Genomic DNA, 15764 nt, shown 5'->3' with positions numbered 1-15764 from the left:
AACAAAACCATAACAAAACAACTGTTACTACCAGAATATAAACTTTGGGAGCTGAGGCATTGTGTTAATCTCGTTACTAACGTTCAAAATAAAGCCACATAATGATCCTTTTATGAATATCGGTTTAATACTAGATGATTAAGAGACTGCTATGTGCAAAGCGGTATGTTGCACCGCTCGCGGGGGAGGTGGGGCGGGGGTGCCCTTCTTGCAGAATCACTTCCACTAGAAACTGAGGCTTGACCACCCCCCTAAGTCTTCCACCCGCCAGGAGCCGCTGTGGGAAACACTAGGCTTCCTTTCACGCGTCACTCTTTGCCCCTGCGAAGCCGTTGCCCGGAGCTAAGATGGCGGCGTCGGTGGCTGCTGCAGCCGGGAGGCTGCGGCGAGCCATCGGGAGGTCGTGCCCATGGCAGCAGTTCTCCACCGAGGCCCGTCCACTGCATGGAGCGGCTGTGAGGGACGCCTTCCTGAGCTTCTTCCGGGATCGCCATGGCCACCGGCTGGTGCCCTCCGCTTCCGTGAGGCCGCGCGGCGACCACAGCCTGCTTTTCGTCAATGCCGGCATGAACCAGGTAGGGGCGGGGCCTCACCGATCGGGGGCGGAGCTCGGGGGTTTGCCTGAGAAAGGAGCTTCAGGATTGGGCGGAACTCAGAGCGCCTGTGGATGAGGCACTGGGTGCGATGATTAGGGGCCTGGGTAAGGCTTGGGAAATTAATTTGGAGACTTGTGGGGAGAAATTAAATGTATTATCCTGGACAGCAGATGTGGAGCCGCGAGGGTCAGGCTCAGAGTGGAAGACTATTTAAATAAATATAATTCATCCGTTAAGCAAGTGTTTATTGCACGCTTGCTATGTTCTTTGACTCTGTCCAACCACTTCTTATCTATAAATTTTGCCACCTTTACTAGGCTTAGGTCTTTGGCTTGGGTTTATTTACCTCTTCTCTGCTTCACACACACCAGAGATGCCTGCCTGAGCTCCTGGGTTGCCCCGGGCCAAAACCGCATTGCCCCCTTGGATTACAAATAGCCTTGAGTTTGAACAGCCATCTTCATCACTCCCCCTTAACCTTTTACTGAGGAGCCCCCTCCCCCACTTTTATGTGCTTCTAGTTCAAGCCCATCTTCCTGGGCACAGTGGATCCACGAAGTGAGATGGCAGGCTTCCGGCGCGTGGCTAACAGTCAGAAATGTGTGCGGGCCGGAGGCCGCCATAATGACCTGGAGGATGTAGGCCGAGATCTCTCGCATCATACCTTCTTTGAGATGCTTGGCAACTGGGCTTTTGGGGGCGACTATTTCAAGGTGAGTTTCCAGGGAGCTATGCTGTGCTTGTAGATCCCCCAGAACTCACATAAAAAGTGAAGGCCAGTAGTGTACGCCTATAATTCTGGAGCTTCCAAATGGGAGGTGGAGACAAAAGGGTCCTTGGGAGTTCACAGGCAAGCTAGTGTGGCCTACACTCTAAACTAATGTGAGAGACCCTGTTTGAAGCAAGAAGTGGAAGGCACCTGAGTACAGTCACCCATAGCTGTCCTTCCAGTTTCACGTGTACATACCCACACCTGACGCACGTGTGCACACACACAGAGACACACACATGTGCACACAGAGACATACAACAGGAAGGAGTGTAGCTCACTTCCCTGATTGAAGAGAGGGATCGTGGCTCCTGCCTAACGGCTGCGTGACAGTTACATGAACAGATGGCCAGACAGCAGTGCTGGGATGGTCACTGGACATAAAGTCCCCAGGTCAGGTGGGTGGGCTTTGTAAGAGTGGAGACACTCTCTGGAAAGAAAGAACTCAAGGCTGAAATGACCACGTCTCAGTCTGAAAATAGGGTGGGTAGCGAGGATGGTTTTGTCTTGGGTTCCTGAACTCAAGTGGTCTCACGGAGACTCCACCCTGGTTTCCCCCGCAGGAAGAGGCTTGTAGCATGGCCTGGGAACTGTTGACTCAGGTCTATGGGATCCCTGAGGACAGGTTATGGGTCTCCTACTTTGGTGGTGACTCCAAGACAGGACTGGAGCCAGACCTGGAGACCAGAGACATCTGGCTCAGCTTGGGGTAAGTTAACCCCTTCGTCTGTCCGCCCCAGACAATAGGAAGACTGGAAAGCAGACTATCAGTACAGATTCCTGAGCTGAGCATATGTGAGCCTGCTGTGGTTCAGCCCTGGGACCCCCTCTTCCTGAGCTGGACCTGGCTAAGAGGCTGTCATAGCAGAGGAGGTGCTGACTCGTAAGCGTGCCCATCTCCCAGCACTTCTCTGGCTTTCTCCCCAGAGTGCCTGCCAGCCGCGTGCTTTCCTTTGGACTCCAGGAGAACTTCTGGGAGATGGGAGACACTGGGCCCTGTGGGCCCTGTACTGAGATCCACTATGACCTGGCTGGGGGAGTGGGAGCCCCTCAGCTGGTGGAGCTTTGGAATCTAGTCTTCATGCAGCACAACAGGTAATGGCGGAAGCTACCGTTAGTTCCTAGCTGAGCTCATGTGCCCTTTTTAAAATAGAAACTGACCTAATTCTAGTCCTTGTCTGTGACAGTTTCAACTGGTGGTTGATGCTCTCTGGCCTCTTGTCTTGTCTTGTAGTGGAGTTGAATTTAGTGATCACTGAGATTTTCTTCTAACATGTTTTGACATGCCTCTCTAAAGACAATGAATCTGGCTTAGTAGGCAGCCTGGGTCCAGACAAGGGCCCAAGCAAGAGTAAGGATGGAGTTAACCTTTTTTTCTTTTTTTATGTGTACACTGTTCTGACTCCATGTATGCCTGCAGGCCCGAAGAGGGCACCAGATCTCATTGCAGATGGTTGTGAGCCACCATGTGGTTGCTGGGAATTGAACTCAGGACCTCTGGAAGAGCCGTCAGTGCTCTTAACCGCTGAGCCATCTCTCCAGCCCCTGGAGTTAACCTTTTTGAGAAAGGATATGACCCAAGGCCTTCATCATTTTCATTTGTGTAGGGAGGGAACTAGGACACTGTCCTGCAGGTTCCTGCTACCCTCAGCCCCTGGGTCCTCGGGCTTCTGCTGAACCTGAGTATCCGCCTCATACCTGTCAGACCCAGCTGGCCTCACCTTGCACCTTTTCCCTGGCCAGAGAGGCAGACGGAAGCCTGCACCCACTGCCCCAGCGGCACGTGGACACGGGAATGGGCTTGGAAAGGCTGGTGGCTGTGCTGCAGGGGAAGCATTCCACCTATGACACGGACCTGTTCTCGCCGTTGCTCAGTGCCATCCACCAGGTGAGCGCTCCTCTGCCTCAGCCCCGTCACTCTGTGTGTGTGTGTGTGTGTGTGTGTGTGTGTGTGTGTGTGTGTGTGTAGGGGTGTGTAGGGGTGTGTGGTCCAGATGACAACCTTGGCTGCCATCTTTAGGAACCATGTCTGCCTTCTTTGACACAGGGTGTATCGTTGGCTTCTGGCAGGGGGCTTGCCTTTTTCTTTAAGGTGGCTGTGCAGAAGGGCATGGCTTGACTAGCCCACTAATCCAAACCTTTATGCTTGGTACAGAGGATCAAAGTAGAAATGGAGATCACCTTCAAGCATGAGTGAGTGGCAGACAATAAATCAGTGCGTGAAAGAACAAGATCATAGCTCACAGATCCCAGGAAGGCAACAAGCGTTGCAGATAGTTGCTGGTGGAGGTGTTACAGGACCTTAGACCACTTGTGTGCTGACAACTTGCCAGGGAGATGACCTTTGATCTAAAACCTGAAAGGAGAGTCAGCACAGAAAGCTTATTCCAGACAGATGGCAGTGGGTACCATGGCAGGAAATGCTTGACATACGACATTGTCAGCAAAGGCAAGGAGATGCAATCCAGCACCGACCCCTTAGGAACTCCACCCAGATAAAGCAGGATCCTTGACTACATCACAGGAGGTCAGAGTGAAGCAAAGAGTGAGTTTATTAAGAATTTAGATGGAGATATAGAGGAAAAAGGCACTCAAAACATGCGTGCAGGCTTCCTAAGAGAGCTGCGTTTCGATGCCTTCACAGTGGCTGTATTTATGGCTCTGTGGTTTTCTAAGTTATATTTCTGAAAGGATGTCATTTGCAACAAGGTTTAAAGATTAATCAAATTTAAAATATAAACTGGTTTATTTTTTTCCAAAAATTCCTTCTGCAAATGAAATTGTCAGGTGATTTTCTGAAGTGACTTGTGTACACTTAAGGATGAAATAAGTGAGCTGGGCGGTGGTGGCACACGCCTTTAATCCCAGCACTCGGGAGGCAGAGGCAGACGAATCTCTGTGAGTTCGAGGCCAGCCTGGTCTACAAGAGCTAGTTCCAGGACAGGCTCCAAAGCCACAGAGAAACCCTGTCTCGAAAAATAAAAAAAATTAAAAAAAAATGACCAAGGATGAAATAAGTGTGCTAATAAAGTAAAATTTACTGCCACAAATATGTATATATCCTGGACCCAAATTAACATAGTTTGTTGTGGTTTTTGTTTGAAGTGTGTGTTTGTGTGTGTGTGTGTGTGTGTGTTGTGTGTGTGTGAAGGTATCTACAGAAGCCAGACAAAGGCTGGGCATCAGATCACAAGGAACTGGAGTCACAGGTGGTTGTGAGCCACCTAGTGTGGGTGCTGGGCTGGGAACCAAACTCAGGTGGTCAGGAAAAGCAGCAAATACTCCTGACTGTTGAGTCCCCTCTGCAGCCCCTAGCGTGTGGCTTTTAACAGCTTTGTTTGAAGCGTTTTGGGAAGCCACGCACTATCTCCCGGTGGCTTCAGTTTTATCAGTTGTACTCTCAACCGACAGGAAATACAAACTAGATCCCTGGCTAGGGGCCTTCTTCCCCTTTCCAGGCCCTTTTAATAGTTTCTGCCTTTCGGGGAGACAAGAAAGACAGCCAGGTAGCTGCCATAGAATCCTGAGCGATGTGGGTGGGGCCAGAGAGCTTTCACTGTGGGTACACCAGTGCTATAAGGCGGTAATGCGACCCCATCCAGGAGTCTGTGGGCATTGGCACAGGCCAGGCCACCTTTTCTGGGTCATCTTTTTGGTCTCGCGTGAGCTCATCCAGACATCTGTGGTTGGGCACAAGGCAGCTCTACTTCTAGGCACTGGCTAGGCACTGGCTGGCTGGCAGTTTGGGGCAGTAGGGCGGCTAAGCCATGTGTCTGCTATCATCTAGCTCAGCGTACGCTTGTTCTCATCCCAGCAGGGTTCCAAGAAGGAGAGCAGAGTGTAGAAGGGTCCTTCTTCCTTATATTCTTTATCTTTTTGAGCTGGGACCACTTAGGCCTCTGACTTGCTGCATAGCCACAGATGACCTTGAACTCCTGATTCTGTTGCTTTTACCTCCTTAAGTGCTGGAATGACAGGCATGCACCTCCACACCAGAGTCTCTCCTAGTTCTGTTGACCAGAGATGCTATGCTATCTGGGAAATGGATGCTATCTGCTGATGGGAAGCGGCTTTAGAGCCCTATGGTAAAGTGGCCTGTGCTCAGGGAAAGGACATTTTTACAAATAGTTTCCTGCAAAGACGGTAGCAAGGGTCCCATCTTGTGGGTCCTGAAGATCAAAGAGAGCCTTTATTCTGCGCATGCACAGAAAAGCCCAGGTGGAGGGGATGCGGGATCTGCCACGCACTCCCACAAGGGCAGTGCTGTCGCTGTGTGGAGGATGAGCTGGGACCAGAAGACAGTGAAAGCCAGAAAGCCACTGCTCTGTTATCAATCCAGGCAAAAGCCAGGGGAGGGGTGCAGCTTAGGTGGTGGCAGATAGATGACACAGAGGTCAAAGGAGAAGACCCATCAGTGGGTGGGGTTGGGGGCGTGGCTTAAGCAGTATAGTGGGTAGCAGGACATCTAACACAAGCCTGCACTAGAGTATGTTTGGAGCTATGCAGATTAAGTGGCCCACCGTGGTACATTTAAGTACATGTATATCAGCTTCCCCCCACTCCACTTCCTGGCCCCTGACCTACCTCTAGGATGATCAGAGAGGCAAGCATGGAGTCCCACCAGCCTAGTTCAGATTTCACATCTGCTCCTAAGGAGCTAGTGGTCTCACATAGCTTTATCCGTTTGTTTGTTTGTTTGTTTGTTCGTTTGATTTGGTTTGGTTGGTTGGTTTTTTTAAGGTAGGGTTTCTCTGTGTAGCTTTGGAACCTGTCTTGGAACTCGCTCTATAGGCCAGGCTGGCCTCAGACTCAGAGAGTCACCTCCCTCCACCCGCCTCTTTAATCCCAGCTGATGTTAAAGGTGTGCACCACCACTGCCCAGCTACTTTTATTTTTTAATTTTTTTAAATTTTATTTGTTAATTTTTTTTCATTCTTTCAAGACAAGGTTTCTCTTGTACCCCTGGATGTCCTGGAACTCACTTTATAGACCAGACTGACCTTGAACTCAGAAATCCACCTGCCTCTGCCTCAGCAGTACTGAGGCTAAAGGCATACACCACTATCACCACCACTGGGCTGTTCTCTATCTCTTTTTAACAAGACAGTCTCTTGTATCCTAAGCTGGCTTTGAACTTGGCAGGTAGCTGAGGATGGGTTTGAACTTCAGATCCTCCTGCCTTCCAAGTTCTGCGATTAGTGAAATATACCACCATACCCAGTTTTATGTGGCGCTCAGGGGTTGAACCAGGGCTACATGCATGTTAGCTAAGCATTTAACCAACTGAACCACACCCGCAAACCCTGTTTCCTCTTCTTTAAAACGAGCATTGAAGCCAGGCATGTGCAGGCTGATCCCTGTGAGTTTGAGGCCACTTTGATCTGCATAGCAAATTCAAGGCCAGCCAGGGATACATAGTAAGACCCCGTCTCAATAAATACATAGTAAAGCAAGCAAGGGTGATAGTGCCCTCTAAAGAGGCTGTTTAAGGGATGGTTGGTGTCTTGGGGTTTCTATTGCTGTGATAAACTCTGAGCGTAAACAGCTTGGAGGGGTTTATTGTGATTCTTCTTCCAATCAGTCACATCAAAGGAAGCCAGGGCAGGAACAAAGCAAAGGCTGCGGAGAATCACTGCGTATTGCACGCTCACTGTGGCTTGTTCAGCCTGCTTTCTTAGAGGACCCAGGACCACCAGCCCAGAAGTGGCTCTGCCCGCAGTGAGCTGAACCCCCCACATCGGTCATCAACCAAGAAACTGCACCACAGCCTCACCACTATGGTGGGGCGTTTTCTCAATTGAGGTTCCTTTTTCCAAAACCGACTCTAGCTTGTGTCAAGGTGACATAATTCTAGCCGGCACAGATGGCATGTTCCTCTGCTCTCACAGTGGAAATTCAGCAGGCCATGGCCACTATGGGCCTTTTAGCTCAGCATGCACCCCCACAGGCCAGCAAGTCCTAGCCCACCATCAGCTTTTCCTGAAGGCTGTTGTGTTTGTTTGGTTTTAGGGGTTTTGGTTTTGGTTTTTTGAGATAGGGTTTTTCTCTGTATAGTCCTGGCTGCCCTGGAAGTAGCTCTGTGGACCAGGCTGGCCTCAAACTCAACAGAGATCCACCTGCCTCTGCCTCCCAAGTGATGGGAATGCCATTCTGGGTGTCGTTACCACTCTCTTTGGTGGCGTGAACCTGGCTGACTAAAGCCTCATGCAATAGCCAACTTTATTCAGAACGTCAGACAATTTATACTTGGAGGGTTAAGGAGAGTCTCACTGTATAAAGTACACAGTCACAAGGACAAGCCACACACGGAAAAAAATGTATTTTCCAGAGGTAGATAAATAACAGCAGCTGAAGTGAACTCACTCCTGACTGCCACACCTGGGAGGAGCACGAGAACACACACCAAGAACAGATCTGTGTTGTGAAGACTGAGGTCACAAGACTCTTATTTTCCCTGGGTTTTCTCATAGGCACTCCGAATTCTCACATGACTCCATCCTTGGATTGTGTTCTGATGTGGTCAGTTTTAGAGCAGAGACGGGTACCTGCCTGTGCATGCAGGGGCAACAACTGTGCCTGTTTTCCTGCTTTCCAGGGCTGTGAGGTGCCCCCTTACTCTGGCCGGGTAGGGGCAGCCGATGAGGGACGCATAGACACAGCCTACCGAGTTGTGGCCGATCACATCCGCACGCTCAGTGTCTGCATTGCTGATGGTGTCTCCCCAGGGATGTCAGGAGCCCCGTGAGTCTGGAAGGGCAGGTGCTGCGGGGTGGCAGGGTTAGGAGAGAGGGGAAGGGGGAGGTGAAGAGAGGTCGAGCACTCAGAAGGCATAGGGTAAGCACCACTCCCCGTTTTTCTGCTCGGATGACGCTAGGAGTTCATACCTGGGCTGTGAACCCCCCTAGGCTAGTCCTTCGCCGGATTCTCCGCAGAGCTGTGCGCTTCTCCACAGAGGTCTTGCGGGCCCCTCCTGGCTTTCTAGGCAGCCTGGTGCCAGTGGTGGTGGAGACATTGGTAAGTGCAGAATTTCCTCCTTTCTGCATGCCTCCTGGGCCCTTGGGAGCCTACCACAGAGCCCCGACATGACCACCCTCACTGTCCAGTCCTGCACCACATCAAGGAGGCTGAGAAGGCTGGTCTTGCTCACGAAAAGAGGAGACCTTGGAAGAATCCTTGCCTCATGCTGCTGGACCTTTGACACTGGGGTTCCCTTCCACTTGTATGCCTGCCCCCCTGGAAAACCACTTCTCTGAGTTCTCCAGTTCTCAGAGCATCTTAGCCTCCGGGGCAGGTGTCCCTTGATGCCGGGGTGGGGAGGAAGGGTGGGCTGTTCACCTCCTCCACATTCTCCTACACCCTAGGGAACTGCTTATCCAGAACTCCAGAAGAACTCAGTCCAGGTACTGACTGGCTTGGGGAGGCAGGGGCTGCCTGTTTCCAAGGAAACACAGCTCCACTCTGCCCTGTCTTGGTTCAGATAGCCAGCCTGGTGTCCGAGGATGAGGCAGCCTTCCTAGCCTCTCTGCAGCGAGGCCGGCGGATCATTGATCGCACCGTGAAGCGCTTGAGGCCTTCTGATTTGTTCCCTGGTGAGCTGGGATCCTAGCTAAAGCAGAGACGCAAAGGCAGCAGCTTTCAGCCTGCCAGGGGCCTAGAAGTTTCTTGCAGGTGCTTGACCTGACCACGACAGAAGCCCTGCCCTGACACCCCCTCTCTTAACTGTCCATCCAGGTCCGCCTCCCATCCCCTGTCTCCCATGTCAGCTTCATACTTAAACTGTTAGGCTCCCTTTGTCTGACCTTGGAGCCTGAAGCTTGAAGGTGGCTCCTCACCTGAGAGGACCTAATATGGGGTGGGGGGCACTGGCGAACTGTGTGCTCACTTCCTCCCCCATCCTCAACATTCTGCTCTCTTTCTTCAGCTGAGGTAGCCTGGTCATTGTCACTGGCTGGGAACCTGGGGATTCCCCTGGATCTGATGAAGCTAATGCTGGAGGAGAAAGGGGTGCAGCTGGATGAGACAGGACTGGAAGAACTAGCCCAGAAGGAGGCTCAGGTACAGACTGCTGGACCCCGTGGTGACCCAGCCATCCCCCTCTCAGCCCTGAACTGAGCAAGATTTACAGTTAGGCATTGAATTGGAAGCTGAGGTGGGGTCTGTCCTATCATCTCAACAGGAGAGGGGACAGAGCCTCAGCCCCACTTAGTCCGTAGAGAGGAACATCATTCCCAGAGTCCAAACAAGAGCAGAAGAGAGGTCAACACAGTGTCCTAGAGGGGCTCCCCAGGGGTGGTTGTGGGCTAGGAGGCCTGCTCACACGCACACACACGCGCGCACACACACACACACGTGCACACACGCACACTCACGTGTGCACACACTCTCTTGTCCTGCAGCACCGGGCCCAGCAGGCAGAGCCAGTTCAGGAGGAAGGACTGTGTCTTGATGTCCACGCACTGGAGGAGCTGCGCCGTCATGGGGTACCCCCAACTGATGACAGCCCCAAGTATAACTACTCTCTGCGACCAAACGGGGATTATGGTGAGAACCCAGACCCTGAGTCACAAACTTCCCTGACCTTGACTGGAAAGGAAAGGCATGGTACTCACCAGCTTCCTGCATTCCCCAGAGTACCCAGCAGGGGTCACTGCCTCTTTCATCTGGAACCGCCTTCCCTAGTTCACCCTCCAAAGTTAAATGCCTTTCCCTCAAATTCCAAACCCGTCACATCCCCAGGCCATAACACTGATAATCCTTATGCCTCTGGCAGAATTTGGCCTCTGTGAGGCCCAAGTGCTACAGCTGTATTCAGAGGATGGGACAACTGTGACCTCTGTGGGGGCAGGCCAGCGCTGTGGCCTCCTGTTGGACAGAACCAACTTCTACGCCGAACAAGGGGGTCAGGCTTCAGACCGTGGCTACCTTGTTCGTACAGGGCAGCAGGTGAGCATCCAGCACCTCGGCCTGATTTCTGTGGGAGGCAAAAGCGAGGCTGGGGGCATCCAAGTGGAGGGATGACCACAGGCAGTCACTATGGCACCTTGGCCTTGTTCTCCCCAGGATGTACTGTTCCCTGTGGCCCGGGCGCAGGCCTGTGGGGGCTTCATCCTGCATGAGGCCATGGCCCCCGAGTGCTTACAGGTGGGGGACCAAGTGCAGCTGTATGTGGATAAGGTAAGAGCCCTCCCTCCCCCAGCTACTCCCCCTCCCTCCCCACTCCCGCCCTCACCCAGGACCCTGGGTGACAAAAGTGTCCCAGGCCTGGCGAATGGGATGCATGGTGAAGCACACAGCCACCCACCTGCTGAGCTGGGCACTTCGGCAGACCCTCGGGCCCACCACCGAGCAGCGGGGCTCCCATCTCAACCCTGAGCGGCTGCGCTTTGATGTGGCTACCCAGGTAAGCTGGGCACAGAGAGGCATTATGGGAAATGGCATGCTGCAAGACAGACAGGAGGTGGGTGGACTGGTCTGAGGGCCTGGGTCAGCACCACCATGCTGTCCTGTGGAACCCCAACCTCAGCCAGTTCCCTCTACTCAGGACACGGCCCGTCACCTCTGGCCACTCCTCACCTTCCTTGTTCCCTTGTGCCACCCCCAGGCACCACTGACCACAGAGCAGCTCCGGACAGTAGAGAGCTACGTGCAGGAGGCTGTGGGGCAGGATAAGGCTGTGTATATGGAGGAGGTACCCCTGGCACACACTGCCCATATCCCCGGTCTTCGCTTGCTAGATGAGGTAAGCGGTAGAGGGTGACCCCAGAGGGCTTCCCCTGCCCTTCGCAGGCAGCTAAGAGCCCTTGTCCTGCCTTCACCTCAGGTGTACCCAGACCCCGTGCGGGTGGTTTCAGTGGGCGTTCCCGTGGCCCATGCACTGGCACCAGCCTCCCAGGCTGCACTGCAGACTTCGGTGGAGCTCTGCTGTGGGACGTGAGTCACTCTTCCCACCCTGTCCCGGGACCCTGGGTCGTCACCACCTGCCTTGCTTTGGGCTCGGACTTCTCCATTCTTTCTCTCCATCATCACCCCTTTCTCCACCTTCCTTATAGGCACCTGCTACGTACCGGGGCTGTGGGGGATCTGGTGATCATTGGGGATCGACAGCTGGTCAAAGGCATCACTCGCCTACTGGCCATCACTGGGGAGCAGGCCCAACAGGTTAGAAGGCTAGAAGTCCTGGGGACCTCTGGCTGTGGGGAGTGAGGGACACAACACAGCTGACTCAGGCTCAGGCACGCCCAGTGCTGTAGCCAGCATCCCTATACACACTGCTGTGCTGTAGCAATGCTAGCCACTGCTCATGTAGGGCTGGTGCCCCTGCTGGTCAACATTTCTAACATGGCCCTGATTGCAGTGAGATAAGAGACCCTGTCCTGGGAGCCGGTAGGGTAAGTCTGGGAGCCTTCACTTTCTTGCGCCCTCCCATAGGCCCGAGAGGTGGGCCAGAGCCTGTCTCAGGAAGTCGAAGCAGCCAGGGAGCGGCTAAGTCGGGGCAGCCGGGACCTGCCAGAGGCTCATCGGCTATCTAAGGACATAGGCCGTCTCACTGAGGTCAGACCACCCTCACCATTGGACTCCCTGCCTTCCGCCGGCCCTGTTCCTTCCCCGTACTTTCCCGGATCCTTCCCGTCCTCTCTCTGAAGCTCTGGCAAGGGTGACACACAGCTCTGGCCATAGGTCATAGACTCGGCTCTGATGCCTCAGTGGCAGCGGCAGGAGCTACAGACCACACTGAAGACACTACAGCGCCGTGCCAACACTGCCATCCGGAAACTGGAGAAGGGCCAGGTGAGAGAAGGGGCAGCCGTGCCTGGTACTCGGACATCACCGCACCAATCCTAGGACGCTGCCAGAACTGGGATAGGAGTCAGGGGCAGCTTCCTACTTGATCTGCTACCGAGCACCGTATCACCAAACCATCCCCACCTCTGCCCGACCGACCGTAGCTCTCCCCCAGCCCTTCCCATAGGCAGCCTCCCAACTCGAATGCCAGGTAGCTTAATTGCTCCTTGCCTGTCGGTTCCTAGTCCCCTCCCAGTCCATCTGTGCCATCTGGCCTCCCTCCTCTCTCCTTCAGCAACCTTTAAAAGGCCCTATAACAAAGTAGAACTGGTGAGGCCATTGCAGGTCACAGATGGAACCCAGGAAAGCAGGTCAAGCCAGGCAGGGCCCTGCCACCTCTGTTAACGGAAAGCACAGGAAGGAAGGGGCTGCTAGACAGGTCCCAGTTCAGAAGTTCTTCCTGCCCCACAGGCTGCAGAGAAATCCCAGGAGCTGTTGAAACGGCACTCGGAGGGGCCTCTGATAGTGGACACTGTCTCCGTTGAGTCCCTCTCAGTGAGTACTGTGGGGGGAGGGGGTGGCCTGCGGAAGACCAAGTCCTGCCTGGGCATCTGGTGAAGGGTAGATCGCTCTGTCGTCCTCACGCAGGTGCTGGTAAAGGTGGTGCGGCAGCTGTGCCAGAAGGCCCCCAGCATGTCTGTGCTGCTGCTCAGCCCCCAGCCCACCGGCGGTGTCCTGTGTGCCTGCCAGGTGGCCCAGGTGAGAGGGTCCCAGGGGCCCACCCTAAAAGGCCCCTCACTGACTCTTGTTCCACCTCTTATTCCTTCCAAGCAGGAGATCTAGGGTAGGGGGAATATAACCTATGACAGGAATAGTGATCTCTCCTTGTCCCCGAAGCCACTCCCTCCCTTCCCAGAAGGCATTGTGAGGTTTCTTAGTCACCTGCCTCTCAGGCCTCAGTTTCTTGCAAATAAGTCTCAGGCGCTCATCACTTCTGCACACATTCCCAGTCCAGCCCTTTCCTTACTGCCTCACCAGGTGCCCCTGCCCCATGCTCAGCCTGGGGGAGGGTGCTCATTGCTGGTGACTACAGTCCCAAGGGTCTGCTGAATGGATAGTGACAGCAGGGACTGGTCCACATGGCTTCCCCTCCGGATTCTCTCCCCAGGATGCCACGCCCACCTTCACAGCAGAAGCCTGGGCACTGGCCGTGTGCAGCCACATGGGAGGCAAGGCTTGGGGCTCTCGCATGATAGCCCAGGGGACTGGACACACTGCTGACCTGGAGGCTGCCCTCGGGACAGCCCGGGATTACGCACTCAACCAGCTCTGACCAGGCCCACCCAGGACCCAAACGAATGAGGCAAGCATCTGGAGCCATCACGGAGCCACATGGCCTTCCTGAGGCTGAAGCACAGGAGCAGCAGCTGGAGGCCAGGTACCTGAGCCGAAGAGGAGCACCTGGGTCGCTTCACACCAGGAGACTCAAGGAAACCAACGCGAACTGAGAAGCAGCAACCTCAACAAATATGAAGGTCTGGGCTCTTGTAGCCGAGAGTGCCTATTAAAGTGTTTCACTAGGCTGGAGGGTTGGCTCAGTGGTTAAGAGCACTTGTTCCAGCAAGGCGGACCACAGACCTTTAATCCCAGCACTTGGGAGGCAGAAGCAGGCGGATCTATGTGAGTTCCAGGCCAACCAGAGTTAAGTTCCAGGATGGCCAGGGCTACACAGAGAAACCCTGTGTCAAAAAAAAAAAAAAACAAAAGCAAAACAAACAGAAAAAGCACTTGACCCTGGAAAGGACCTGGGTTCAATTCCCAGAATCTTCATGGAGGCTCAGGCACCAGGCATACATGTAGTGCACAGACATACACACAGGCAAAACACTCAAACACACAAAATAATAATAAAAAGAATTAAAAATATTTCACAGAAGATTAGTAGTCCTGGAAGATTCTGATGTTTAAAAAAGAGTGGCCTGGTCACACAGTGGTGGCAAGTGCCTCAGGAGGCAGAGACAAGCAGATCTCAGAGTTTGAGGCCAGAGTGGCCTACATAGTGAGTTCCAGGACAGCCAGGACTATTAGAGAAACCCTATCTTGAAAAACAAAAGAAGTGACCTGCTCAGCCACTGAGAGTACTCACTGCAACTGGGTGGTGGTGGCAGCTCACACCTTTAATCCCAGTACTCTGGAGGCGAAGACATGTTGATCTCTGTGACTTTGAGGCCAGCCTGGTCTACAGAGCAAGTTCCAGGACACCTAGGACTGTTGCACAGAGAAACCTTGTCTCAAAATAAAAGAATCCTCACTGCTCTTGCAGAGGCCCAAGTTCAGTTCCCAGCATCCATGTGGTGGTCCACACTCACTAACTCCAGCACCAGCACACCCAAATCCCTTCTCTGAATTCTGTGAGCCCCTGCAAATCTATGATACACACACACACACCCAGATGCAATGTGAGAATGGCCTTCATCATGCGTACCCCATCACTAATCTGACCACTCCCCCTCGTGGAAAAGCGTCTGGTACCTAAATCTAGATCATCCAACCACCAGAGTGTTCAGATGGGTACTGTGGGCCAGGATTGCCTAGGTACCAGGAAGGGTCTCCTGGTTATCAAGGCCCAGAGTGTCATGTGACAATCAGAACAGCAGGGCACACACCCGTGTCACTCGTTTTATTAACAGTGACTTGTTTGAAGTGAGGCCACAATGGCTTGCTGCCTGGTCAACAGACAGTGACAAACCCCAGACGTTCTCCGCTGTGGAACGTGTTTCCAGGTGGGGGTGGAGAGAGGAGTGACGGATGGAAAAGGAAAGAGCTGGCCACAGAGGGACAGGACCGGCTTCACTTCATCACTGAGATAAGGTGTCTGAGCTGGGCAGCAAAGGTGTGAGCCTCACTGGGATGGCCAGTGATTGCCCAGGCTGTGAGGAAGGATTCAGAGGAGCCACGTGGTCAGAACAGTGATGGACTTCTTTTTACTTGACACAGGGTCTCCATATATAGCTATTTGGCTCGCCTGGAACTCCCTGTGTAGCCAAGCTGGCCTCTCACAGAGGCCTCTGCCTCCCAAGCACTTAGTTTGGGCACATACACTACTATGCCCAGCCAAAGACAGGCTTTTAAAAGTTAACATAGTACCTGCCCCAAGGCAGAGCTGACGCACAAGGCAGAAGCTGGGGCTGAAGAGGTACTGCACTGAAGTCCTTGCTCGGCAAGTGTGGGGACCAAATTCAAGGACCAGAAGCTACATAAGCCACATGTGGTGGTATGCCCTTAGGATCCCAGCTGTGCTGTGTGGGCAGGGATACACAGACACAGGCAGAGCCCTGGGTTCCATGAGCCATCTAGTCTAGCCTAGTCATTGAGCTGCAGGGCAGTGAAAGACCCTTTCTCAGCCTACCTCCATATGTGCGTACACACGTGTGTTCCTATCTGTGTCATTCTCAACCTACCTCCATATGTGTGTACACACGTGTGTACCTATCTACACCATCATTTCTCAACCTACCTCCATATGTGTGTACACACGTGTGTACCTATCTAAACCATCATTTCTCAACCTACCTCCATGTGTGTACACACGTGTGTTCCTATCTGCATCATTTCTC

At 53.3% G+C, this 15764-nt stretch overlaps 1 protein-coding gene across 1 annotated transcript; it reads left to right on the top strand.

Moving 5' to 3' along the window:
- Positions 1-337: 337 nt before the first annotated feature.
- Aars2 (alanyl-tRNA synthetase 2, mitochondrial) lies at positions 338-13734 on the top strand. The gene is made up of 22 exons (XM_038342468.2): positions 338-575; positions 1118-1309; positions 1929-2074; positions 2293-2460; positions 3109-3253; positions 7961-8106; positions 8271-8379; positions 8727-8765; positions 8843-8954; positions 9287-9420; positions 9762-9906; positions 10136-10308; positions 10426-10539; positions 10625-10765; positions 10967-11104; positions 11186-11295; positions 11415-11523; positions 11794-11916; positions 12043-12153; positions 12619-12702; positions 12796-12906; positions 13316-13734. Exons 1-22 carry the CDS (start codon positions 348-350, stop codon positions 13478-13480), a joined length of 2943 nt encoding a protein of 980 aa, XP_038198396.1. The 5' UTR covers positions 338-347; the 3' UTR covers positions 13481-13734.
- Positions 13735-15764: the final 2030 nt, after the last annotated feature.

The sequence above is a fragment of the Arvicola amphibius genome, chromosome 9 (assembly GCF_903992535.2).
Source record: "Arvicola amphibius chromosome 9, mArvAmp1.2, whole genome shotgun sequence".
In the NCBI taxonomy this organism is placed as follows: Eukaryota; Metazoa; Chordata; class Mammalia; order Rodentia; family Cricetidae; genus Arvicola; species Arvicola amphibius.
Note: the sequence above shows the minus strand (reverse complement) of the source record. Positions and strands in the feature narration are given on the sequence as shown.

Bases quoted from the DNA above. Each gene is read 5' to 3' on its own strand.
- Aars2 (XM_038342468.2), top strand. From the start codon at position 348: ATGGCGGCGTCGGTGGCTGCTGCAGCCGGGAGGCTGCGGCGAGCCATC. The intron at 2,075-2,292 runs GTAAGTTAACCC...CTTTCTCCCCAG, and splicing joins GACATCTGGCTCAGCTTGGG to AGTGCCTGCCAGCCGCGTGC. The intron at 8,107-8,270 runs GTGAGTCTGGAA...GAACCCCCCTAG, and splicing joins CCAGGGATGTCAGGAGCCCC to GCTAGTCCTTCGCCGGATTC.